General features: G+C 45.1%; 10 protein-coding genes across 10 annotated transcripts; 4 read left to right on the forward strand and 6 right to left on the reverse strand.

The window, feature by feature from the left end:
- Positions 1 to 36: 36 nt before the first annotated feature.
- BYT42DRAFT_572098 (uncharacterized protein) lies at positions 37 to 814 on the forward strand. Its single transcript, XM_051568563.1, has one exon. The coding sequence runs from the start codon at positions 161 to 163 to the stop codon at positions 755 to 757; it is 597 nt and encodes a 198-aa protein (XP_051423217.1). The 5' UTR covers positions 37 to 160; the 3' UTR covers positions 758 to 814.
- A 283-nt stretch (positions 815 to 1,097) lies between these two features.
- Positions 1,098 to 2,043, forward strand: BYT42DRAFT_572100 (40S ribosomal protein S6-B; the record flags this gene model as incomplete). Its single annotated transcript, XM_051568564.1, has 3 exons — positions 1,098 to 1,115; positions 1,208 to 1,272; positions 1,389 to 2,043. The coding sequence occupies 3 exons, from the start codon at positions 1,098 to 1,100 to the stop codon at positions 2,041 to 2,043; spliced, it is 738 nt and encodes a 245-aa protein (XP_051423218.1).
- Positions 2,044 to 2,721: 678 nt separating this feature from the next.
- BYT42DRAFT_572105 (aquarius) lies at positions 2,722 to 7,664 on the reverse strand. Its single transcript, XM_051568565.1, has 11 exons — positions 7,386 to 7,664; positions 7,219 to 7,321; positions 6,966 to 7,140; positions 6,775 to 6,896; positions 6,586 to 6,687; positions 6,231 to 6,523; positions 5,859 to 6,143; positions 3,922 to 5,784; positions 3,576 to 3,848; positions 3,106 to 3,505; positions 2,722 to 3,042 (listed from the first exon to the last, which is right to left on the reverse strand). Exons 1-11 carry the CDS (start codon positions 7,641 to 7,643, stop codon positions 2,768 to 2,770), a joined length of 4,149 nt encoding a protein of 1,382 aa, XP_051423219.1. The 5' UTR covers positions 7,644 to 7,664; the 3' UTR covers positions 2,722 to 2,767.
- A 340-nt stretch (positions 7,665 to 8,004) lies between these two features.
- Positions 8,005 to 9,556, reverse strand: BYT42DRAFT_572106 (small nuclear RNA activating complex, subunit SNAP43-domain-containing protein). The gene is made up of 5 exons (XM_051568566.1): positions 9,341 to 9,556; positions 9,042 to 9,285; positions 8,803 to 8,977; positions 8,686 to 8,737; positions 8,005 to 8,631 (listed from the first exon to the last, which is right to left on the reverse strand). The coding sequence occupies exons 1-5, from the start codon at positions 9,455 to 9,457 to the stop codon at positions 8,353 to 8,355; spliced, it is 867 nt and encodes a 288-aa protein (XP_051423220.1). The 5' UTR covers positions 9,458 to 9,556; the 3' UTR covers positions 8,005 to 8,352.
- Positions 9,557 to 9,645: 89 nt separating this feature from the next.
- Positions 9,646 to 10,254, forward strand: BYT42DRAFT_546519 (transcription initiation factor IID, 18kD subunit-domain-containing protein; the record flags this gene model as incomplete). Its single annotated transcript, XM_051565887.1, has 3 exons — positions 9,646 to 9,748; positions 9,815 to 9,912; positions 9,985 to 10,254. 3 exons carry the CDS (start codon positions 9,646 to 9,648, stop codon positions 10,252 to 10,254), a joined length of 471 nt encoding a protein of 156 aa, XP_051423221.1.
- A 680-nt stretch (positions 10,255 to 10,934) lies between these two features.
- Positions 10,935 to 11,956, reverse strand: BYT42DRAFT_496856 (Pex12 amino terminal region-domain-containing protein; the record flags this gene model as incomplete). Its single annotated transcript, XM_051564458.1, has 5 exons — positions 10,935 to 11,070; positions 11,142 to 11,242; positions 11,306 to 11,442; positions 11,508 to 11,655; positions 11,741 to 11,956. 5 exons carry the CDS (start codon positions 11,954 to 11,956, stop codon positions 10,935 to 10,937), a joined length of 738 nt encoding a protein of 245 aa, XP_051423222.1.
- A 245-nt stretch (positions 11,957 to 12,201) lies between these two features.
- Positions 12,202 to 14,471, reverse strand: BYT42DRAFT_614550 (uncharacterized protein; the record flags this gene model as incomplete). Its single annotated transcript, XM_051571868.1, has 2 exons — positions 12,202 to 13,720; positions 13,828 to 14,471. The coding sequence occupies 2 exons, from the start codon at positions 14,469 to 14,471 to the stop codon at positions 12,202 to 12,204; spliced, it is 2,163 nt and encodes a 720-aa protein (XP_051423223.1).
- A 2,265-nt stretch (positions 14,472 to 16,736) lies between these two features.
- Positions 16,737 to 18,144, forward strand: BYT42DRAFT_497106 (Alg9-like mannosyltransferase family-domain-containing protein; the record flags this gene model as incomplete). The annotated part of the gene is made up of 2 exons (XM_051564472.1): positions 16,737 to 17,791; positions 17,874 to 18,144. The coding sequence occupies 2 exons, from the start codon at positions 16,737 to 16,739 to the stop codon at positions 18,142 to 18,144; spliced, it is 1,326 nt and encodes a 441-aa protein (XP_051423224.1).
- A 1,062-nt stretch (positions 18,145 to 19,206) lies between these two features.
- On the reverse strand, positions 19,207 to 19,404 carry BYT42DRAFT_496890 (uncharacterized protein; the record flags this gene model as incomplete). The annotated part of the gene is made up of 1 exon (XM_051564461.1): positions 19,207 to 19,404. The coding sequence occupies one exon, from the start codon at positions 19,402 to 19,404 to the stop codon at positions 19,207 to 19,209; it is 198 nt and encodes a 65-aa protein (XP_051423225.1).
- Positions 19,405 to 20,048: 644 nt separating this feature from the next.
- On the reverse strand, positions 20,049 to 21,990 carry BYT42DRAFT_546523 (uncharacterized protein; the record flags this gene model as incomplete). The annotated part of the gene is made up of 4 exons (XM_051565888.1): positions 20,049 to 20,206; positions 20,282 to 20,728; positions 20,806 to 21,653; positions 21,734 to 21,990. 4 exons carry the CDS (start codon positions 21,988 to 21,990, stop codon positions 20,049 to 20,051), a joined length of 1,710 nt encoding a protein of 569 aa, XP_051423226.1.
- Between the last annotated feature and the right edge of the window lie 433 nt (positions 21,991 to 22,423).

Genomic DNA, 22,423 nt, shown 5'->3' on the forward strand with positions numbered 1-22,423 from the left:
AATGGGTAATTTGACTGCTGGGCTCCAAAAAACGCTTCTCAAGTGGTAAAAAACAAGTAAATAATCCGAAACAATACTTTTAACCCATAATCAAGGTAAAAATACAACTGTCTAAAAAGATTTTTTTTTACACCATTCCTAACTTGAGCATGCACTTAGCATGCCGCGTCCAAAGAGCGATCTATGGCAATATTTTATCAGGAGTACCAATAGAGGAGACAGAAGATCACGATGCAGGTTCTGCGGCCTGACGATGGCCGCAGGCATCACTCGCTTGCAAAAGCATCTGCTGACCAAATGTTCTGACATTCCAGCAGCCTTGGTGGAAGAAATACGTCGAAAGCAAGCCAGACTTAGAAGGCCACCACCACCACCGCTACAAAGCTCAAGTTCTTCGACAACTCGACCTTCGCCCAGACCCAACTCTAACGTGTCCACTCACCGTGGCCGTGACGTTTTACCAGCCGTGGCCTCATCGTCGTCAGCACCCATGCGCATTCAGCCGACAGTGTCAGCACATCCCCCGCTTAACACGCAATCTTCTCCAGTCACCAGTAACTCAACACTCGATGAACGTCTGGCGCGGGCATTATTCGCCGCCGACATACCCTTTAAAGCCATGGAGCATCCTCTTATGGTCGATTTCCTCAAAAGCTTACGACCCGACTATCAAGTCCCCTCGCGTCGCCAGTTACAGCAATACCTACTGAAAGAAAACCATTGGGATCTCATTGATATGACTGAAGAATCCCCATAGTCAGTTACAAATTAACAACAGTTCCTCATCAAATATATAAATAAAAATCGACCATGCAACTTATATAATGAAACGATGGGAATTCTATGTCAAGCGGGAGCACCCATTCAAGGTCCGATTATCCAAATTAGGCAATTTGAAAGAGCTCCTTTCTGTCCTCCGAGAATTTTGTATGAGAGGATCCAATCCGTCCAAGCAGATTCCCTCTCTTCCAGCGCCAACATGAAGGTACCGTAACACTTGCCATTCTCCCATTAGATCCCACGCATCCTATTCAACCCACCGTCGATCGATGCATGCTCAGAACGGATGGATGCATTCGTATCCTTGGAGCATCACCATGGATGGATATTCGGATGTCAATATTTTTTTTCCCTCACCTCCATTCGAAACCCCATCATGAATGGCATTCAGCCCAATCTTGCTCACTAATTATTTTTCCCATTCCAGTTGAACATCGCTAACCCAGCTACTGGCTGTCAGAAGTTGATCGAAATCGACGACGAACGCCGCCTGTAAGTCATCTGTTCAAGTGGGAAACCCCCCCCATTTGTACATTGGTGCATCCCAGTTTTTGTTAAGTGTCATGGTGACATTGACCGGTGTCGTTTTTCTTTTGTTTTTTTTCTAGTCGCGCTTTCTACGATAAGCGTATGGCCCAGGAGGTTCCCGGTGACTCCCTTGGTGATGAATTCAAGGGCTACGTCTTCCGCATCTCTGGTGGTAACGACAAGCAGGGTTTCCCCATGAAGCAGGGTGTTTTGTTGCCCCACCGTGTTCGCTTGTTGTTGAGCAAGGGTCACTCTTGCTACCGTCCTCGCCGCACCGGTGAGCGCAAGAGAAAGTCCGTCCGTGGTTGCATCGTCTCGTCCGATCTTTCCGTCTTGTCCCTCGTCGTTGTTAAGCAGGGTGAACAGGACATTCCCGGCTTGACCGATACCACCGTTCCCAAGCGTCTCGGTCCCAAGCGTGCTTCCAAGATCCGCAAATTCTTCAACTTGACCAAGGACGACGATGTTCGCAAGTACGTTATCCGTCGCGAGATCCAGCCCAAGAACGCCGACAAGAAGCCCTTCACCAAGGCACCCAAGATTCAGCGTCTTGTCACCCCCATCACTCTCCAGCGCAAGAGACACAGAATCGCTATCAAGCGCAGACGTGCCGAAGCTTCCCGCGAAGCCGAAGCTGAATACAAGCAGCTCTTGGCCAAGCGTGTCAAGGAAACCAAGGAACGCAAGTTGGAAAGACGTCGCACTTCCTCCATGCAAAAGTCTGCCTCGGCTTAAAATAAAAAACACCACTCAACCCATCTACACATTGTGTGCCGAAACTCATCAGTTCCTCGTTCCTCTGTTATCCAGTGATCGACAAAAATTACATAGCTATAGACAGGGAAAAACAAAATAAGGGGAATCGGAAGCAAACAAGAGGAAAAGAAGTAGGAAAAGAGACTATGCAATGAATTTGACGCAAGAATGATTTGCAAAGGTGGCTAATTGAGAACTTGCGGTTTGACATGTGCTTTAAATAGCCCATGTGAGAATGACTGGAATTGATGGGATGAACAGTTAGCCAGCCCTACACTGGTATCATGTTTTTGTATTCCTGCACAGTTGAGGGACACGCTGTTCTTACTGTATGATCCGTTTCGATAACCCATAACAAAAAATGGTAATTTCCATGAAGAGAATTCAGACGAGATAGCATCCTCTGGAGGTGTATCATGTCGTTGTGGTTGTCGACTGAATTTAACAAAACATAATAATGGATTCGCAAACAGTTTCCATGAATCATCTCTTTACAAATTATTTTATTGCGTGACAGAACTATGCATCAGTTTCCATGGTGGAGGTTTCGGGTTCTTCTGCGTTGTCCTGGTTTTCTTCGCTACGGAAAGCTTCCAGTTGCTCTTGACTTAATTTATATACCAAATTACCCATTTCTTCTACATCATCCATCGTCGTTGCTTCGCCTAAATCATCCACCTACAAAAGTAACGAGAGATTAATGTTACTGAAAGAACGCATAAAACATTAGGGGGCAACTAATTTTTATCATTACCTTGCGTGCTGAAGGAGGATAGTTTTCATCGTGTTGCAAAGACAGCTGGACTGGTCGTTGAAGGAATTGATCAAACACGGGTTTTAACTCGTAACACTTTTCGAACAGTTCTTTACGGCAGAACATGTAGAGACCCAGTCTTGCGCGAGAGACAGCCACGATCAAACGTCGTACATCGCGAATGTGTCCCACGGATTTCGTACGTACCAAGGATAACAGAATATCTAGCCGACACACCCATTGGTTAGTAACAGTCTAGTTACGCCGTCTTCACTCCATATGCTTACAATCGTTCTGCTGTCCTTGATACTGGTCTACCGTAGTTACGTCAGCTGGCATGCCAAAGTACGGGTTCCAGCTACAGCGGCGTTGCAATACATCCTTGATCAATGCTTTTTGTCCATTGTACGTCGTCAAGATAGAAATCTTTTCCGCCGGATAGCCAAGCAAGCGCATGTACTGGTACACGGCCACGATGTATTCGGCTTCGCCCAAGTTTTGATAAAAGTAAGGCACAGGCTCGGTTTCACCTTCGCCTTGGTATTTGTCCACATTGATCAACTGGTAATCGTACGTAAAGCCAGGGTTTGCTTTGACATATTCGTCGTTGCCCTGAATCATGGGCAAATCACCCAAGTGATCGTAGCGCCAGCTGTATAATTTCGCAATCGATGATCGTGCACGGCCCTAAACCAGCCCACCTGATTAACACGACTGTTTTTTTTTTTTTGTTCACCAACTGTTTGACGATTTTTACCTGCAAGTCCAATTGCATGGCGGGTACGCCCAACCGCACGAAACGGGTAAACATGCTCTGTTCCATGTTGCCATACTGCTGGAACGCCATATTCTTCACCACCGGAGGCAGTTGATGATGGTCACCGATGAGCATAACGCGTTTCAGTCGGCTTTCGCCGTCCTGAGGTTCTTGAAGCAACAATGGGATAAACGTTTCCACTTCGAGGATTTGAGCGGCTTCTTCCATCACAATGTTATCATACTTGAAGTTCAATCCAACAAGTTCCCGACGCTTAAAAATCAACGTGAAACAGAAATGTCAATAAAAACCCAAAAAAAAAATCCATCAAAGGCGATGTTTTTACCTTGAGAGCAGCATGGGTACATGTCATGGCGATAATCTTGGCTTCTTTGGTGATCAAGTAATTGGCGCGATCAGTGCCAGAGCGGAGCAGTTCGAACGCACGAATCTCTTCAAGTTCAGTAAACAACTTTTCCAAATGACGGAAACATCCTCTGGCGGCTTCCAAAGCTTCTTCGGTGGTGGCATCCTCGGCAAATACAGGTTTAGGGGCATTGGCGAAGAAATAGACAAACGGGAACTTGTTACGGATGTCCTCAAGGGAGCCAGACTCTGCTTGCTGGAGAAACGATTCCCACAGCGGGACCACCTGGTAACGGAAAAAGTAGTCGGCCGTCTCACAGGAAGCTCCATGGTCGCCAGGGACGTTCAATGTGTAGGCGAGACGAGTGACTTCTTGGAGAAGTTCAAGGCGCCGTTGCAGGAAGGATTCCACACGTCCGTACTTGCTGAAGCTCACTTCACTGTTGAGTTCCTCTTCACCGTGACCGAGACGCACCAAGTGACGAGGATCGATATCCAAAGCCATCATCTTTTCAAAAATCTGATTCAAGGCTTGATTACTGTGCGTCACCACAAGTGTATGCTGATTGGGATAATTGTGGTACAGGTTGGCAATTGTCTGCACGGCCACATCGGTTTTACCCGTACCGGGAGGACCCACCACCATGGTTAATCCATGGTTCATACCGGAATGAATTGATTCCGCTTGCACAGGCGTGAACCGTACGGCATTGCGCTTGGGCACATCTTGAGGATAGGGACCCTGGTTGGGTAACGTGTAAGAGGACACTTGCAATGTCTCTGGGCTTGCTGCTTGCTTTTCAGCCGCCGCCTTTTTGGATTTCTTTTTCGGCTTTTCTTCCGCTGCCTCGTTTTCAAGGAAATCAATGATGAAAGGCGGTTCAAGTGGAGTCTGAGCGTCCGGAGCAGGTTGCACCTTTTTATCGGGGAAACTCTGGACAATATGATCATAGTCAAGGAACGTATCGCGGAAATTGAGATGACGAACACGGTTGGGCATATGCGTGTAGTGGGCACTGGCAGGGTCACCGTAACCCAAGAACACTTTTTGCAACCAGTCAGGGACCACGAGGTCACTCTGCATCAAATCACGAATCGTTTCCAGGACGGCCTTGAAGTTGTTTTCCTGAGGTTTTCGGCGCACAAGGATATTGAAAGTGGGATAGACATCCTCCTTGTTCTTCTTGTTAAAGTTGGTCATATCCATCTTGTACTGATTTGCATCCAATTCCACACGGAAAGTACGCATAGAATTGGTCCAGCGTTTTGCTCGATCGTCCACCGTAGGTTTCGACACTTCGTCAATAGCGCGACCGTCACTGCCGAGCACATCCACAATTTCGCAGCCACGGATATACTTGATACCAAAGTGCTTTTTGAAATCTTTATCGTCAGTGTATCGCTGTGATGTATCGTCATTAGCCTGAATCGTCAACAGGAAGAGCACATCGTGCTTGCGCATGCTGTCCCACTCTCGTCGTAGAGTTTCGGTGTATCGACCCACGTTGAAACTGACATCAGCATGAACATGGGCTGGTTTATCCTCACCAAGATGCGGCCGTGCCACGTCTACAATTTGGAAGGACTCGATCGGGACTGCCATACGTGCCCAGCCCGCAAATTCGGTCACACGATCAGGGTAGGTCAAACGAGGCGATAATCGTTTGACTACATCTTCCATGTCTTGGCGAATTTCGTATGAGCTCTCCAAGCGAAATAGTGTAAAGTTACGCAACAAGTAATCGTGGATGGTCAAGAATTGCAAATTCAGTTTGGGCAGAGATAATGGTCGATCGCCAGTGTAGAATTGCGTTTGCACCAAGGAATCGTTGAACAACGTATTCTATTTTATCACCAAAACATCAGTCATTCAACACAATCTGTCTCCATTGCCTGTGACCAGGATTTCTCGCATACCTCGTCTGGATACAAAGGCAAAGCATTGATTTTTTCAATTTGACTGGTGCGTTTTTCATATTTCGCAATCAAGCTTTCCAAAAGTAATTGTTTTTGTTCAATGACATTGAGTACGGATTCGACAATGGGCGAGCTGCGGATGTGAACCGCTTCACAAAGACGAGCTAAATCGTCTGCAGAAGCAGGGCCGAAATGCCAAAGCAAATCTTCCCGTTGCTCGATGGAACCCAGATTGGCAAGCGGTAACTCGGGAAATGTATCTCTGAATTGGCGGAAAGTAGTCGTCTACAAAGTTGAACAGAGAAGCATGCATGACATTAGCATCGATGGGAAGATGCGTTGGTTTTTTTTTCCCTGAATGAATATCATTACCTGCAATTTAATCAACTGTGCGTTGCGAGCTTCCGTCATATCTAAGTCTGTCAATGCTAAGCCGGTTTGATCGTTGATTTCGAATTTGGCATAGAAACCCAAAGTTTCCAACAGCTGTTTGAGCAAATCCACATCCTTGTCTTCACGCTTCATCAGTGGTGCTAATCGGCAGAGGACCACGATTTGGTGATCGTCCAACAATGTATTGAAAAAGCGTCGGGTAGGTAACTGTGTCTCCAAATCAATGATCAACTCGACCAACCGTTCGCAGTATCGGATCAATTCCTCCTCAGCTATTGTTCCCAAAAAGATGGTCAATGTATATCCTGTTATGCGAATCCTCTTCCATGCTTACCATCGCCTGATTCGGGAATCTGATACACGACACCAATAAATTCTCGCAGCAGGGCACTGAGCCAATTGCGTTCAAAGATCAATTTTCCCTTGGTATCGTCATCTAACGACAGCAAAATCGGCATTAGTCTCTCCCAGCACGGAAAACCATCAATTGGGCGTGTTATGCTGTCACATTTTTTTTTCTTACCTGCAGCAGCAAATTTCTTGTTGCTTGAATTCCATAATTTTCGCAAAGGGACGTATTCTGACAAGATGTCTTCCCTTCTCGCTGCCTGACCGAAGTTGTGCCAGATTGCGATGGAAACCAATCTATTTCATCGCAATTTTGTTCAATATCTAACTCATTTCTTCGGTCCACCGTCATGTCCAGCAACTTACTTTTGACATTCTGTACGCACCATCGGGTTGGCCAAACTTTGAAAACAGTGAATCAAAAACAAAATAATGAAGCGTTTGACCATCAGTGGCAGCTGCTCTGCTTCTTCTCCCACAGCCAACCGAATCACACGAGCAAAAAATGCTGAAAACTTGGCCGTATCCGATCGAAACGCGTCTGTGATTATATCGTTGTAAGTAAAAAGAGGTTGAGTATCCTAACGCTGATGATGTTGGCAAATGCACGGTTGCTTACCGAAAGGAGCGACTCGCTGACGGAACTTCTCGTTCACCATTAAACAGATGGAGACGACGTGATTCAAGGTGGATTTTTCGCCGTCAAAGTAAGGCCACAAATACTATATAAAGGCATCACTTTAGGAACTGTCTAGATCGTCACTATATCTGCTGGAAGAGACATACTTTTTCCAGATATTGGGTAAATTCGAGTAGCATTAATTTCTTGGGTTCGTAGTTGGATGGTACTAATTCTTGGTCGACAATGGTTTCGACGACCTTGGCATCCCATTTGATTGTTTTGCCGCCATAGGCCTTGTTCGTGATTTTGGCGATAGAATCGGACTGAATATCGTCCAAGGTCAAGTTGCGACCTTTACTCGAAGCTGATCCATAAGCTTCACTGGGCGCTGCATGGAGCGGGAGGGTGGTCTTTCGAAACATGACGCAGTGAACAAGTCCCGGATCGTGCACGATTACAAGAAGCAACAATTCTTTGAGCTATAGAGCGACGCTGCCGTGACTGCTCACTCGAAATGGCGGTCTTTGAAATGTATTTGATAGCTTTGCCATTTGCGGCCTCAATGCGTGTGGAAAAAGCAACAGTGATAATTGCCCTCATCCATCTTGCTTTATATAACAAAAAAACACAGCAGCACCATTCAACATCCAATAAAACCGGAGAATGTTACTTTCTAATTCAAAACAGAATACACGAAGATCATTGCTCTTTCATGAATAGAGTATCTTATCATCCGTTGTTGCCTTTTGCAAACTCGCCAGATTCTGAGTCAAGATAGTCTGTAAGAAGGCGACCTGTTTATTCTTTCAATCAAAACATTTATTTGTCGTGTTGGCCAACTTGCCATTTTTTTTCTTTCTAAACCCCACACCACGACTTTCAAGCAAGGGCCTGAAATGGTTACCCATTTTGCTTCAATAACCTTTGTCAAATGAGTCCGTGAGACTGAATAAATAACAGTCGTATTTACTGTGATATGAAAAAATCAATACATATCTATGTCGGTATACAGGGTAATGCCGAGGAATGTCGTTGGTACAATGCAAAATAAATGAGCAGCAGCATGAGTGGTATCTACAATCATGGAAGAAATAATGATGGATGCTAAAGGTGGGCAAACGGAAAAATGTATCATTGTTGCCGTAAGCGTTTGACCCTTGCTGTCCATATGTCATGATTGGCTTTTTTCAGTTCGTTCGGGAATTCGGTTTCATCGGTGGCGAGGGAATTGTTAAGAAATACGTTACGTAGTAATCGTGGATTGGTCTCTTCGACATTCAGACTCGTTTTTAACCATTGTTGCGTAGCGACGGTTGCCTGAGGGGTGGCACAAGCTAGATTTTTCGCTTGTTGGTACTGTTTTGCAAGCTCTTCAAACCGAGAAGATACGGCATTGGAACATGGGGTCGACTAAACTTCATTGATCAATCACTGTCCGTCCTACGTGAATGCTTATCCACTTACAATATCTTGCCGGAACCGATTTCGCTTAATTTCCTGAAATTCTTCAAGAACACTAATACCATGCGTCAGCCAATTTGAAACAGCTCCCTCAATCCAATCGCCCGTTTTGCGCCTTACTCTGAAGCCTGCTTTGATTCGAGTTGTAAAAAGTAACTGGGCGTCTCCAACTGGCGGATCGCCACCAAGCAAAATGCGCCTTCATCTTTCAAGCGCTTGAAAAGCACCGCTACCGACCAATTTTCCTTTTGCCTCGCACATGTCATGAAATAATTGTGTAGTTCTATCCACAAAGCTGCAGATCCGATTGTCAATAATCGAATTAAACCTTCCATGACAAAGAAACAGACCCAGCTTACCATTATCGACTCGAATACGGATTCGTTCATAGGCAACGGGCTGCGAGAAATACAAAGAATAGAGAGCGAAGATCGTTGCTATCCTGAACAGCTCGTTATCGCTCGTCAGATATTCAAGTACAGCATCGTAAATTGTATGCATAAACACAGTGCGATTCTCTTTTTCCAAGCATGCAAAGTGAATATAGCCAAAGTTGAGTTCTTTCCACACTTTGCCAAACGACCTGAAGTTATGTGTGGATTCCTGTCATTCAAGTTAGGATGAATAGATCCCATTGCTTATCGCCCCGTCAACTTACTGCGACAAACGTCGTGAGCAAAAGTTCCACATCGTGAGTGATCGCCTGCTTGGCGAGACCAAGACGGCCACGACCTATGGGTACGACGGCAAATGCGTTGAGTTTACTTCGTGGCATGAATGGCACGGATCGGCCAAGACGACTGGTGACAATGAAAAATTCAGCGCGCCCATCAGGAAAGTCAGGGTGACGGTTGCCTAATACGGATGAATCTCGACTAGCAGTCACAGTCGACTTGCACGATTTTGCCAATAAAAAAAGATTCATTCGACAAGAGTGAGTTGAGGGTTGAGGGTTGAACTAGTATGAGCGAGGCCAAAGAAATCAAGGAAGTCAAAGAACCGCGAGAGCCTGGCACAGGACCCGGGCGAAGGAAAACCGTCCGCAAGGGCATGTTTGCCAAGGATCGTAAGTCAATCGCCTGGAAAACGAAAGAAAAGCCCACACTTTATTCACATGACCGTGTGTGTGTAGTCAAGTTACTCATGTACGGTTTTGGCGATGTGGCTAATCCAGCTTCGGATTCTATTGCTGTAATGGATGATTTGGTCATGGACTACATCACGGACATGGTAAGTGAATGGGCTTAGTGCTTTTGATAAATGCCGTCCAGTGTTTTTAAAAGCGGTGTATCCGTTGGACAGTGTCAGAAAGCGGCTAGGGTGGCAGAAAACCGAGGTAAAGTTCGAGTGGAAGATTTCAAATTCGTGCTACGTAAAGATGCGAAAAAGCTGGCTCGTGTGGAGGAGCTGTTGTATATGAGTGAAGATATTCGACGTGCCAAGCAGTTGTTTGACGAAAAGGAAATGGATCCCTTGGAAGAAGGAACAACCACCACCACCACCGCCGGTGGTGCGGCATCATCCACCCCGGCGCCCATGCCTGTTGCTGGTGGCAGTACCGCGTCCCAATGATACCTCATCAATCCTCTGATTTTTTTTCCCGCTTGTATCCTCTCTTTATTCTTTCATTACATCGATATATTGTACATAACTCTAGCTTTCCCCATGCCTTCCTATTTCGTTCTTTTACACTTCCCGAGCGTAAAAGCAATCGTATTAAAAACTCTACAAGAATAATTCAGTCGACAAATCGAAGAGAGAATCATGGGACTAAGCCTTGGTAGCATCTTCATCTTTCTCCTGGATTGATGAAGTCTCGGTGTCGGGTATGCTTTTGACAAGATCGTCATTGTCGTCCACCTTTTCAATCACTTTGTGAATGCTGTGTACTTTTTCGCCGCACCGCAAACACGGCCACTCGTCGCCAAAGATGGAAAGCTTGCTTTGTATACAGTAGTAGCAGTATTGATGGCTACAATTGGTCTCGTACGGGTTGTGCACAGTGTAATCTTGCACTTGGCCAATTGGAGCAGAGGTATTCGCATCACCGGAGCTGGCATCATGGCAAATGGCGCATTGATTCACAGGCAATTGATCGTATCCCTTGGAGGAAATCAGGTAGGATTTTGGTAGCAGCATCCGTGTTAATTTGAGTTTCAGTTTCTCCACATTGATTAACGGAACCAAGAAAAGCAGAAATTCCTAGCAACTATCCATCAGCATGCCTTATCGAGTCATCATAACCACAATATTTATCCACGACAGCCTACCGTAAATGCGTGCCACACCATCTGTCGATTCAGGAATTCAAAACTGACTTGGCGATTCAATGATTTCTTTGCATAGACCAAACGCATAGCGAGAATGCGATCAATCAATGTGCGATATCTAGACAAGATCGTGACTTAATCAGTCTCACTTTGCTCTTCTTGCTTCTGACGCTTAACACGACGACTTACTTTCCGTTGTAAAGGAACACGAGGAAATTCAGCAGTGAGAATGCCTTCCAGTACTTTTCACCGGCTTGTAGCAATCGATAAAACTTGTAACGCATATCCGTCTAGGGTCAGGGCGGTTGGTATTGTTGCCTCATTGTTGTTTAATCTGTCGGCGATGGTCTTACCTCGTCGAGCTCACCCCAGCCACGTATAGTAACCAATCGATTGAGTCTTGTCCAAGCATACTGTCCCCCAACCGTCAATACACCATAAATAATCTTTTGTGTCTTTGTCAAAGGAGCATCCGTAGCAATGGATTCCACTATGTTCATTGACGTTGAGTAACCATGGACTGCAGAGTAAAATAATCTTTTTTATTGGACTTACATGCACCCCCATGCTTCCATTCGTTGCGATACTTCAAGTTTTGCAACTGTGCGCCATAGGTCGCCGAAGAATCATAAACCGAGAGTTTGAAGAGGACAAAATTGAGGATGGCGAGTAGTTCGGGCTCGAGCGATTCTTTAAATGTGGGCTGATGAACATAACAGAACACAGCCATGGCAGAGTATAAGGTGAGCACATTGAGGGAAAAATTACTATATGTTGGCATTGGTTACCTTGAAAAGTTCCAACGCATTCCAGAGTTGTTGTTTGAGAATGTCAAAGAGTTCAAAATCGAGAATGTCGGAATCCAGCTGACTAACTCGCATGACTTTGAGAGACGAGGTTGGTAGCGATGCCATGGACCGCCGAATTTTGCGTAATGCAGGCTGAATTTGTTTCCAGTCATTTTTCCATTCAGGTATGGGAGGTTGAGACGGTGAACGCAGCATGATCCGATTCCAAAATGCGTACGAATATATAAAGACAAAAGTAAGGAAAGTTAAGGAAAAAGCGTAACAAGTCGTTCGATGCACAGTCAGCGCACATTTTATTTTTCACATGCCGATTATCTCTGATACCCCGCTTTGAAAACCCCACAATGGAATACAAATCTTACTTTTTATTTTATTTTATTTTTTCTCCTGCTCTCTTCATTCGTGTCTTTTTCTGCTCACACTATGAATTATATAATTGCTCACACGTCCAAACCTAAAGCTATTCCCAGTGACGCGCCAAATGAAAGTCGGGGCAGCATGTCGGTGTCGTATGCCGGAGGAGCAGGCAGTGGTGGTTCGGGAACGCCCTCCTTTCCATCCAATTCGTCATCACTGTCATCCAAATAAAGTCGCGTCATGCGCTTGGAAGCATCATGGACAGGCAGGGGAGGAAGCTTGGCATGCAGGTAGTGCTTGACGGTCGCGTCTTCATGAAGCGAACGCGAAGGCGAGTTGAACCGAGGATTAGTGGATAGTGATGTTTGTCGTTCCAGACGCGCTTGAAGCGTTGACACGGTATGCGGAGAAAGTACGGTGGATGACGCGACGGTTGCAATGGAAGGGGACATTGGCCCCACGGGCGATTCGATAAAGATACCAGGAGGTATCATGTCAGGCAGACTCTCCTTTGGTATCTGAACCTCGGTGACAAGTCCATAGTTCTCCAAACCATGGATATCCAACGAAGACGAACGGGGCTGATGGGCCTGCTGCTGTAGCAGTGTTTGTCGACTGATGTTGAGGGTGGAATAAGTGTGAGAAGTTGTGAGACTCGGTGCATTATGACTTGATAGAGATGCTTCGGATTGGAAGGATGTAGTTTCAAAGGCTTCGTGATGATGTTCGGTTTGGGAAGCATGGGTGACATTCTGGTTCGTGGGTATAGATGACTCTGCAAGCTTGCTGTGAGGACCGGCGACCATGGTCACTTGGGAAGTCGTCGAGGCAACGGGTTCCTTTTGCGTTCTGGCATGTTTCATTTGCAGTAACGCCGCGACATGCGATCGACCCCCGTTGGCAAGTTCGGTATCGATGGGCGGGGGAATTTTCCTTCGTAGACGGTTCTTGAAGGATGATGCTTCTCCCGACTGGACGGCTCCCAAATCAAAAGCAGAAGCAAATTTTTTTAGAGATTTGGTCTCGCTGTCGGACAGCGCTGATCGCTCCGAGAAAGGAAGATCAATATTGGACACGCTGATTTTCAGAGCCGAGCTGCGCCTCTGCTGATTGTGTTTCTGGGCAGGTGGCGGGTTGAAGGCGACCATCTGGGAAGCCGTGGTTTCGCTCCATTGCTGGCCTTTGGAGGATCGCGATTCAGGCTCGACGGTCAAGGGTCGTATGTGGGATGCCATTTCAAATGGATAGGAGGATGCAGGAAGGTTCGCAAGGTTAAGATTGCCTCGTTGAGACAGAGGGACCGAGGCCAGCATGACGGGTATCTTGGCTTTAATGTTTTCAAACTTGTGCTCAAATTGGAAGGTTACTTCCAGCTGATGGTAAAGAGCCACGAGCGGGGATTCGATGCCGACAGACAGGTACTGATTCAGAGGAAGTCGTAACACCAGAGGTTGTTTCCATGCCGAGACGTGGTTATCGACAGTAGCAATCATGGCTGGAGCGGATCGTTTGATGTACTGAGCGTAGTTGTGCCCGCTGGTGTCGGGAATGGGCCTGGGACCGTGCTGCAGATCTGCTAAGGATTTGGAAATGGAATGGCACCTTTACTTTCCCGCCCCAGAAATTAGAAATTTAAATTTTTTTAAATTAAATACAACCTTCCTGAAAAAGGTGGATGGGATCAAAAACTGAGTTTAGTATAACCCTACCTGTATAGTTCCGTCTGTATTAACTGAGTGCGGATGCTTCGAACGGGCTTCTGATTCGCAAAACACAAGTATTTGATGCACATTGGCAGTATCTGTTGTTCCAAGCATACGATCTGAGGGACTTGCACTTCGTAGTGAAATTTTGCAGGGAGCGTGCTTTCGTAAACACGTGTTTCTATCAAGGGCGCCATTTCGATGGAAGGGAGCAGATGCCGGCACAGGACAATGGGATAGTCGGCCGCCATGGTTTTGTTCAGTCCGTACGAGATGGATAATTCAACTTTGTAATGGATGGCGGCGCGTTTGGTCAATAGACTCCGTGGATAAATATTGGGTATATCGATATCCCAGGGGATGGTATGGTTGCCTGCGGAAAGGGTGGTCTTGCCGTAAAGACATCGTTTCAATTTTGGCAACAGTGGCGTGCTCACTTTGACGACGGGTCGATGGTGTTGCAAACACACGGTACTGTAACCTTTGAATTTGACGACCATGCTTCGGATTTTGACTGACTTGCACAAGGATAATCGCGCTTCGCCTTTCAACACGAGAAATGAATTGGCGTCGGCGGTAGTGGCCGGACCCAGAAAATCGAGATAGGTTTCAAAGGGTTCAATCGATACAGATCGGAAGCCATCCTTCATGTCGTAGTGCAGAAAATCGACGTTGATGCTTGTTTTTTGTTTTCAGGTTGATCCGGTAAGTTTTTTTTTTCTTTTTTTCTTTCTGAAATGCACTATCCCCAAAAATAATACAACACAATTCCACGAAATAGGAGGCGATGGCGTTTTTTTTTCTTTTTCTCGGATTTTTCGTTTGGCAAAGAACAACAACCACCAATGAGGAAAGAAAAGATTAACGAAAACAACAAATCAAATTGCACGGATGAAGATAATTAGCTGATTTGAAAATGCAAAAGAAACTGATGAAGAAAAAAAAGAAAAGGAGAATCCAATGTGCGGGGGGGTATTTTTTGCAACAGGGATGAAGTCAATGGTAAACAGATGGTACAATTCGAGACCTAAGAAGGATACGAGATGAAATAACCTCAAAAGGTACACGAATGGGAATGGAAGAAAGAAGAGAAAGGAATGGAAAGGAAGCGAGGTCGCTGAAGGGCGATGGGAGCAGAAAGAGAAAAATGAAGAAAGAAAACAGTGACAGAGAAAAGCCAAAGAGAGAGAAAGATAGGAAAGATATAAAAAACATTGGCGAACAGAAATTATGAAGAGTTAAAAAAAGATGGCCCCGGAAACAAAAAAGTCGTTCCATTTCAGGAAGAATCGATCCAAGGTTCTCAATACATCATCCCTTTTTAGGAAATCCGGGTGAACAGGTCATTTAAGCGAGTTGTGGGGTTGGTCTTGTTCATATTGAATATACGTTGCCACTCCTAAAGACCATTCTACTGTAATCATATTCTCGAGTGCAATCAGTTTCTTATTTTTGATGCCCCTGATTTGAGTGAGTACTTAGCTTATCGACCACTTGGACCACTTGACATGGCAAGTCAACAGTGTCGCATCGATCTCGGAGGGTCCGGCCTAGCCTAGCCTCATCTAATTTACTGCTCTATCAAACTATCGAACGTTAAATGCTGACTTGAAATATAGGGCGGTTGGTCGGAATAGTTTACCAAAGGTTGTGTAAACGAATGGGTATAAAGTTACACAGGAAATTTCTTCGGTGTACCGCACTTGTTGCAAAAAACCGAACTTTTTACACTCGCAAGTAAGAAGAAGGCTCCATGATGTGGTGCAAGCCATATTTGTCAGAGTCAAAAGAAATCTATGCCCCAACTAGAGCAAGATAGGAATGAGGGAATGAGCAGCCTTTAGGTATTTGAAAATCAAAACACCAGAGGAAATAAGACAAAGTACCGTATGCAATTTAATGAAGAAAAAAGAGACTGGAGTGACAAGGCATCAAATCAATCTCGGGTTACATTGCATTCGGTGATTAGCCATGGTGTCTGTGCTCAAAATGCAAGTTTGGATTGAGAGTCAACCTTTTTGTTGACTCGCTCGCGAGAACTATGTCGATTTAGTGATTTGGCGCAATGATATGTCATCCAGTTGCTTCATTTATTTTCATTCGTTTGTATCCATGGTCCCAACTTTTTTCTCAGAACCGTGTTTCTTTCTTATTTATTATACTATTTTTTCAGCTTCTTCTTGCGATGAAAAAGGAGATGTTTATGTATGTGTAATGAAAGGAAAGGACGTGGATAAAGTACCTTTTATTCAAAAACAGGTGTATCGGCATTGTTACTCCATTGCCAAAGATAATGTCTACAGTGCTCCTGCAACCGAATTTTTTTTTTTTTTTTTTTTTAATTTCTGCCAAACCTGAAATAAGTGGCTATTTTGGGTTGTTGTTCAATGAAGCTCGTGTTGCTGCTGTTCGGCCTCATCACTGTTTATTGCATAACGTGTCCCTACACCAAAGTAGAAGAAAGCTTCAACCTACAAGCAATTCACGATGTCATTCACTATGGCTTGGACACGGACCGATTCGACCATCTCGAATTTCCTGGAGTTGTACCGCGCACATTCTTTGGCGCCACCATCGTCGCCATCGCTACGCGCTTCTTGACCGATACAGCACGCACTTTGCTGAAGCATCCGCCGTGGCTTGATGACCCTTTGTCAGAACAAATCATCGCGCGGGTATTGTTGGGCGCAGCTGTCTCAGGGTCGTTCTCTGTTTTCCAGTCGGCCGTGCGTAAGCTACTCGGTCCGCGTGCGGCAGTTGCCTTTTTGGTCCTGCTATGCTGCCAGTTTCATCTTCCTTTTTGGTCATCGCGTACACTTCCTAATATCTTTGCCTTGCCCCTCACTATTCTAGGTTTGGCCTCTTGGTTGGAGAGTTTGGCCGGTACCTCAAATCGCCTGCAAAAACTGCGATGGATGATTCGCTTTCTCACCTTTGCTGGTATCGTGTTTCGGTTTGAAGTGGGCATTTTGCTGGTTGTCATCGCGTCCCTGGAATGGATTGTGTATGGCACGCTTCCGTTATCGGTGATCCTGGTCGAAGGCTTCATTACCGCTGTTGCAAGCTTGGCACTCACCGTGCCGCTCGATTCTTATTTTTGGCAAAGGTGGTTGTGGCCTGAAGGGGAAGTGTTTTATTTCAACGCGATTCTGAACAAAAGTTCGGAATGGGGTACGTCGCCATGGTACACGTATTTTGTTCTATTTTTGCCGAAATTGTTGTTTATCAGCTATCCGTTGGCCTGGATTGGGTTCGTCTCCCACCCTCGGGTCCGCCGAATCATGGTTCCTGGATTGATCTATATCGGTCTGTTTTCGTTCCTCCCACATAAAGAATGGCGATTTATCATCTACACCATCCCGCTTTTCACCGCAGCAGCTGCATCCACTGTGGCTCAGGTGTCGATTCAATGCCGCCGTTCCCTGATCCGCCGGCTGGCTTTCCTCTTGATGCTTGCTGGTATGACGATATCGTTGGCGGCGTCCCTATTGATGTTCACTATCTCTCAGGCCAATTATCCAGGGGGCCATGCTTTGCGTGACCTTCATATGTCGGAGCATCCTTTGCGACCAATCTCGGTTCACCTCGACGTCCCCACCGCCATGACGGGCGCATCACGGTTCGGTCAAAAAAACCGTCGCTGGCAGTATCACAAAACGGAATCTCACGCACACCCTGACGATTACCTGGAAAGCGAGTACACTCATTTGATTACTGCCGACCCTTCGTTCCATGATTCCGCCTTTAAAACGGTACACGTTACGTATGGATACAGTGGACTACGGATCAAATCGATCAATGCCTATTTGGAAGGTATTACCAAGAATCCAACATCGTGGCATTCATGGGTGCCTATCCAAGTGCGTATCACCCCCAAATTGTACACAATGAAACTTGTGGATCCTCAGACAACGTGGGTGGATTTCACGTTACGCAAACACCCCATGGTGGTATACAGCAAGACGTATTGGTAAGTGACCATCACCCTGTTGCCGGATTTTGTTCGTTTCCCAATTTTTTTCTGATGCCTGTAAATTCATGGTCCTTTGTAGTCCTTACTGCAACGCTGCCAAACAATTACTCAATCGGTATTGTCCTGACGCCTATTTTGTCATTGAAGTCGATAAGCGACCGGACGGCTTGCAAATCAAACAAGCGTTGATTCAACGCTCGGGGCGTCATACGTTCCCTCAAGTCTACGTTCAGGGCAAGATTCTCGGAGGATATGATGATTTACTCACGCTCGAAACTCAGAAAGGACTGGCGGATCGCCTTGTATGCGACGACGACAAGTTGGCGAAACATTCAAACATCGGAGGATAGCGGGAAATTGCCTGCATAGAAGTACTACCATTATCAAAAGACTTAAACAGTCATTTTTACACCATTTTCAGAAAATTTGTTTTGTGTATTCATCATCCTATTCTTATTCAAGAGAAAATGCTTGTACAACACAAAGATGTCTAATTTGACTCCGCAAACATCTACTTCCTCCTATCTGTGCCATACATACCGCATAACCATTTGGTGAAACGCACAAAAAAATGGTAGGGTGATTTGTATCGTATCCACAAAGCAGCTCATATAACAATGGTTTCGAAACTAGAACGATTACCTTTTCTTCATACGTAAAGGCCAATCAATGTCTTTCATAATACCAAAGAATATTTTCGGATCTTCCAACGGCGTCACACTACCGCAAAAATAAAATCATAAATGAGTGACAAAAGTTCCGTCAATGTCGAAACGTTTTTCCTAACGTTATCTGTCGTCTGCAGCCATATCATCATATTTTCTTTTCAAATGAGCGCAATACGCGTGACCCTTCTCGGCATACTTGATAGCACGATTTGGATCCGCCCGGATGCAGCCTGTAACCTTCTCAAATTGATATTCCAAATTGCCACAGATGGTTCTGACTGCGGTTAGTTTACTCTCGCTTAATTTTTGCTGCACTTCACTGTCACCAACGATATCCATGGCTACTTGATACAATTGTGTCGTGACGGGATCATCCACACCTATTTACAGGATGCTTCTTTCTCCGGACACGAAGAAGTTGGCCAGAGCAGGAATTGGAAGTATTTCGTCCTCTTCCAATGCTTCTTGGATATTGTGTCGCGTCAACAAAACCACATCCTTTGCAAAGTGATCGCTGGGTGTTTGTAAAGAATATGAAAACTACAGATGGGCGACGAACTTGGACGCGAGGAATTTCTATGCGATGTTCTTGATACAGAAAATAAGCAGGATCAGATATTCCTTGCACTGCTGATGGACGTTCAGACAATAGCGGATCGCTCGGCTCATGAATTCTTCGTTCATTTGTTGCACTACCACTACGATGGGCGGGAATTTGCTGTAGAAGTGCGAACTCAGTGTGTATCATACATCACAAACTGCGCCATCACTGAATGCTGTAGACGAAGTGACGTATGCGTTGTCGGGAGCACCAACGACAGATTTTATGACAAGATTTAAGATCGATTGATCTTGTAGGATGAGCTTACTGATCGTATCAGTGCCTGGACGAAACTCGGAGGGTAATTTGTATCGAAGAAGTCCTTCACTGATTTCCGTCATGACTTTCCAGAGGTAAAACTAAGACCACCCAATCCGGTACCAATCCGGTGTCAATATGGTTTGAAGAACAGAGAATAAAAGAAAAAGTCCCCAAGGGCACAAACAGGCACCGCGGTTTAGCTTAAGCTGCGATTTGACTTTGGGTTGCTGTTGGTCTCCTTTTTGTGATGGTTACTGTTTAGGTCTTTGTCGTAGACAGCTGTTGCGGAGAAACAAAAAGTCACATAAAAAATCAAAGGGCCGGTGACCGGTAGATGACGATGTTAACGATTGGGTGGTTCGGGTGGTAACGATGTCAACATCGTTAACATCGTTACCTTAACTCGTTATCTGCCAATAGATTTCAAGACTCATCACGGGCCTCGCAGCAAGGAACTGGGCACGAATTCACCCACAGTCGAATTTTTTTTTTTTTTTTGCAAAACATAGGATAGCATTTTTTTATGCATAATCAATGACGAATAAAAGGTGCTTCTATTCTCTACAATAAACAGACATTGATGGAGTGAAGTTCTTGTACAAATTGTTAAGGGATTGATGAAACGGAGGGGGGGGAAAGAAAAATAAACTAAGTAGCAAAATATGATTCAAGCAAAAGAACAAAGCGAGGGAGAGGGAAATGAATGTAAATGAAACGATGACGTTTAGGATGTAGAATGATGTTGTTTTGGGGATGATGATGGAGAAGTGGTGGAAGTAATGGCATTTGGTACCTGTGGCACGGAATCCTCCGCACCGCCGGTGGTAGATGGACTTGTCGTTGTTAAATAGGACGACGGCGTCTCGGATTCGGAGATGTTTTCTATAGCGTAGCGTACATCGCGGTAAGCTCATTGGTTCCTTCTTTTCTTCCTTAATTGAAATGAGATTGTCTTACCATGATATGTATTGTTAAGTAATTCATCCATGTTGACGAAATCAAGATTATTTGCGTCATTGTATTTGATGGGCCCGGTTAATCCAAGATGATTGACAAGTGAATCAAGCTGGTCGCCAACCGTCAGACCTTCAGGTACCGATTTGGTCAAAGAGTCCATATCAGGAACCGTTGCAGCATTACCCGAGGACGACATATTTGGCATGGATGACAGGCTGGATATCACCGAAGCGGAGGGATCATTCCACTGGTTATAGTTTATGTTTGTGTTTGTGTTTGAGCTTGGGGATGAGGAAGTAGGAACGCTGTTGAAACTCTCGTTGGTCAATTGATTGAACAAGGCAGGATTCGCTTGGGCCAAACTGATCAACGTCTGTATCCCTTGCAACTGTGAAGGATTGAGCATGGAAAATAAATCCGACGGCAATGATTGTGAAGGCTTCGAATCTAAGAGATAATCATTCAGTCATAAGCCCTTTTCTCACGCTTTCAACTTCCTTTCTCATGTGAGAAAATGTACTTACTGTTCGAGAATTTCTTGGTTTCATCATTAAGAGCAATGGCCGCCTCCAATTCAGACGATGGAGCTGTGGATGTTGATGGAGACGATGTGTTGTTGAATAACAAGGGGAGAAGATCAGAATCCGATTTGTTACTATCCTGATGACCATACTCCTCGAGATTGAATTTCGGTGATAAACGAGGTACCTTGGCTGATCGGTCCTGTTCTTCGGTATCCTGATCCACATCTTTTTCTTCCTCCTGATCCTCTTTTCTAGATCGTTTGGAATCGTTCGTTGTGCCATCACCGATAAGATAGCGTCTCTTTCTTGGAATCACATCACGCTTCTTATCGCCTGAGAACACGGATGCCAGGAATCGCAAAATTTTGTCAATGGTATCCTGATGACGTTGATGTTTGTCTCGCGACTGCAATGTTTCCTGCCACAAGACTTGATTATCGTTTTGTACTTCCCGTAATTGAGTGCTGATGGTTAATTGGTGTTTCTTGATACTGGTAATTTCGTCCATAATGTGTTGCAAGTCGACGTTGCCTGGTTCTTTTTCTTCCGCTTCCCGTCCTTTCTTTCGAGTGACGAGCAAAAGCAAATCGGGTTGATGTCGTTGAAAATGAGGGTTGCTAAACTCCCAGCGTTCTGAATTGTTTTGAGATTGCAGTACACCTTGCTGAAGATGAGGAACTTTGTGGAATCCGTACATGTTGAGTTGACGTACGAATGAGGAAAAGTTGCTGTGTTTGAAGAAGCGAGGCAATACTTGCTTTGCGAAATCTTCGTGGCGAGTGACAATAAAGGAAGTGCCGTCGGGTGACCAACGTATCAGGTCATCTGTGCTTGGATCATTGACCATGCTATTTTGATGATTAATCAATGTCACTGTTAAGTGAACCATGGGAGTGTGACGTAGGAGATGAGAAGGCGATATACTTACTTGAACAGCTTGTTGAGAAATGCTGGAACATTCTGAAGCTTGGGACGTTGGTCTGTGGATTGGGATGATGTGGTCGTGGAAACCGGTGTTGCTGGCGGTAAAGGTTGCGGTGGTAGAGCGGTGAAGGGCAGTGTCTGGTTGACAGAGACGGAGGAAAGAATGGGAGCCGTCAATGCGTTGGAAGGATTGTTCTGCATAGGCAAAGAGCCTAAAAAAGCGTTGGAAGCAGGAGCAATGGCTGCAAGACGTTTACTCATCGATGACTATGCAAAAATAAACCTCTCAACTTTGAAGTAAAATCGGGACTCTCTTTCCCACCAAAGACCAAAAAAAAAAAAAAAAGGGTCAAAAAATTGAGAACGATTTAAAGAGACAGGCCCAATGAAATCTGAAGAATTTTTAGAAAAAAAAAAAAAAAAAAAAAACAGCTTTACCTCACTCATACAGGCGGAGTTTTGAGTCTTGCAATGATTCAACTTAGTGCCAACTGATAACAAATCCTGGACAATGTTGAAATAGAAATGACTTGATGGCTTGTGTTCACAAGTAGTCTGATGGCCATTTGATTTATTATTGGATGACGTTTTGTCAACGATCTATTGTTGATACCTGTAGTTAGACATACTATTTTTTCCGTTGGTTCAATAACTTGCCCGACTATTGAGGGACCTGCAATCGCAACCGTTATTA

The sequence above is a fragment of the Radiomyces spectabilis genome, assembly GCF_025331425.1.
Source record: "Radiomyces spectabilis strain NRRL 2753 chromosome Unknown BYT42scaffold_7, whole genome shotgun sequence".
NCBI classification, from domain to species: Eukaryota; Fungi; Mucoromycota; class Mucoromycetes; order Mucorales; family Radiomycetaceae; genus Radiomyces; species Radiomyces spectabilis.

Coding starts and splice junctions, on each gene's coding strand:
- BYT42DRAFT_572098 (XM_051568563.1), top strand. CDS start 161: ATGCCGCGTCCAAAGAGCGATCTATGGCAATATTTTATCAGGAGTACC.
- BYT42DRAFT_572105 (XM_051568565.1), bottom strand. CDS start 7,643: ATGTTTCGAAAGACCACCCTCCCGCTCCATGCAGCGCCCAGTGAAGCT. Junction 7,141..7,218: donor TCAGCGAGTCGCTCCTTTCG/GTAAGCAACCGT, acceptor ATATAATCACAG/ACGCGTTTCGATCGGATACG. Junction 3,506..3,575: donor CCATGCAATTGGACTTGCAG/GTAAAAATCGTC, acceptor GGGCTGGTTTAG/GGCCGTGCACGATCATCGAT.
- BYT42DRAFT_572106 (XM_051568566.1), bottom strand. CDS start 9,457: ATGCCACGAAGTAAACTCAACGCATTTGCCGTCGTACCCATAGGTCGT. Junction 8,978..9,041: donor CCGTATTCGAGTCGATAATG/GTAAGCTGGGTC, acceptor TCGGATCTGCAG/CTTTGTGGATAGAACTACAC. Junction 8,738..8,802: donor GAATCAAAGCAGGCTTCAGA/GTAAGGCGCAAA, acceptor GCATGGTATTAG/TGTTCTTGAAGAATTTCAGG.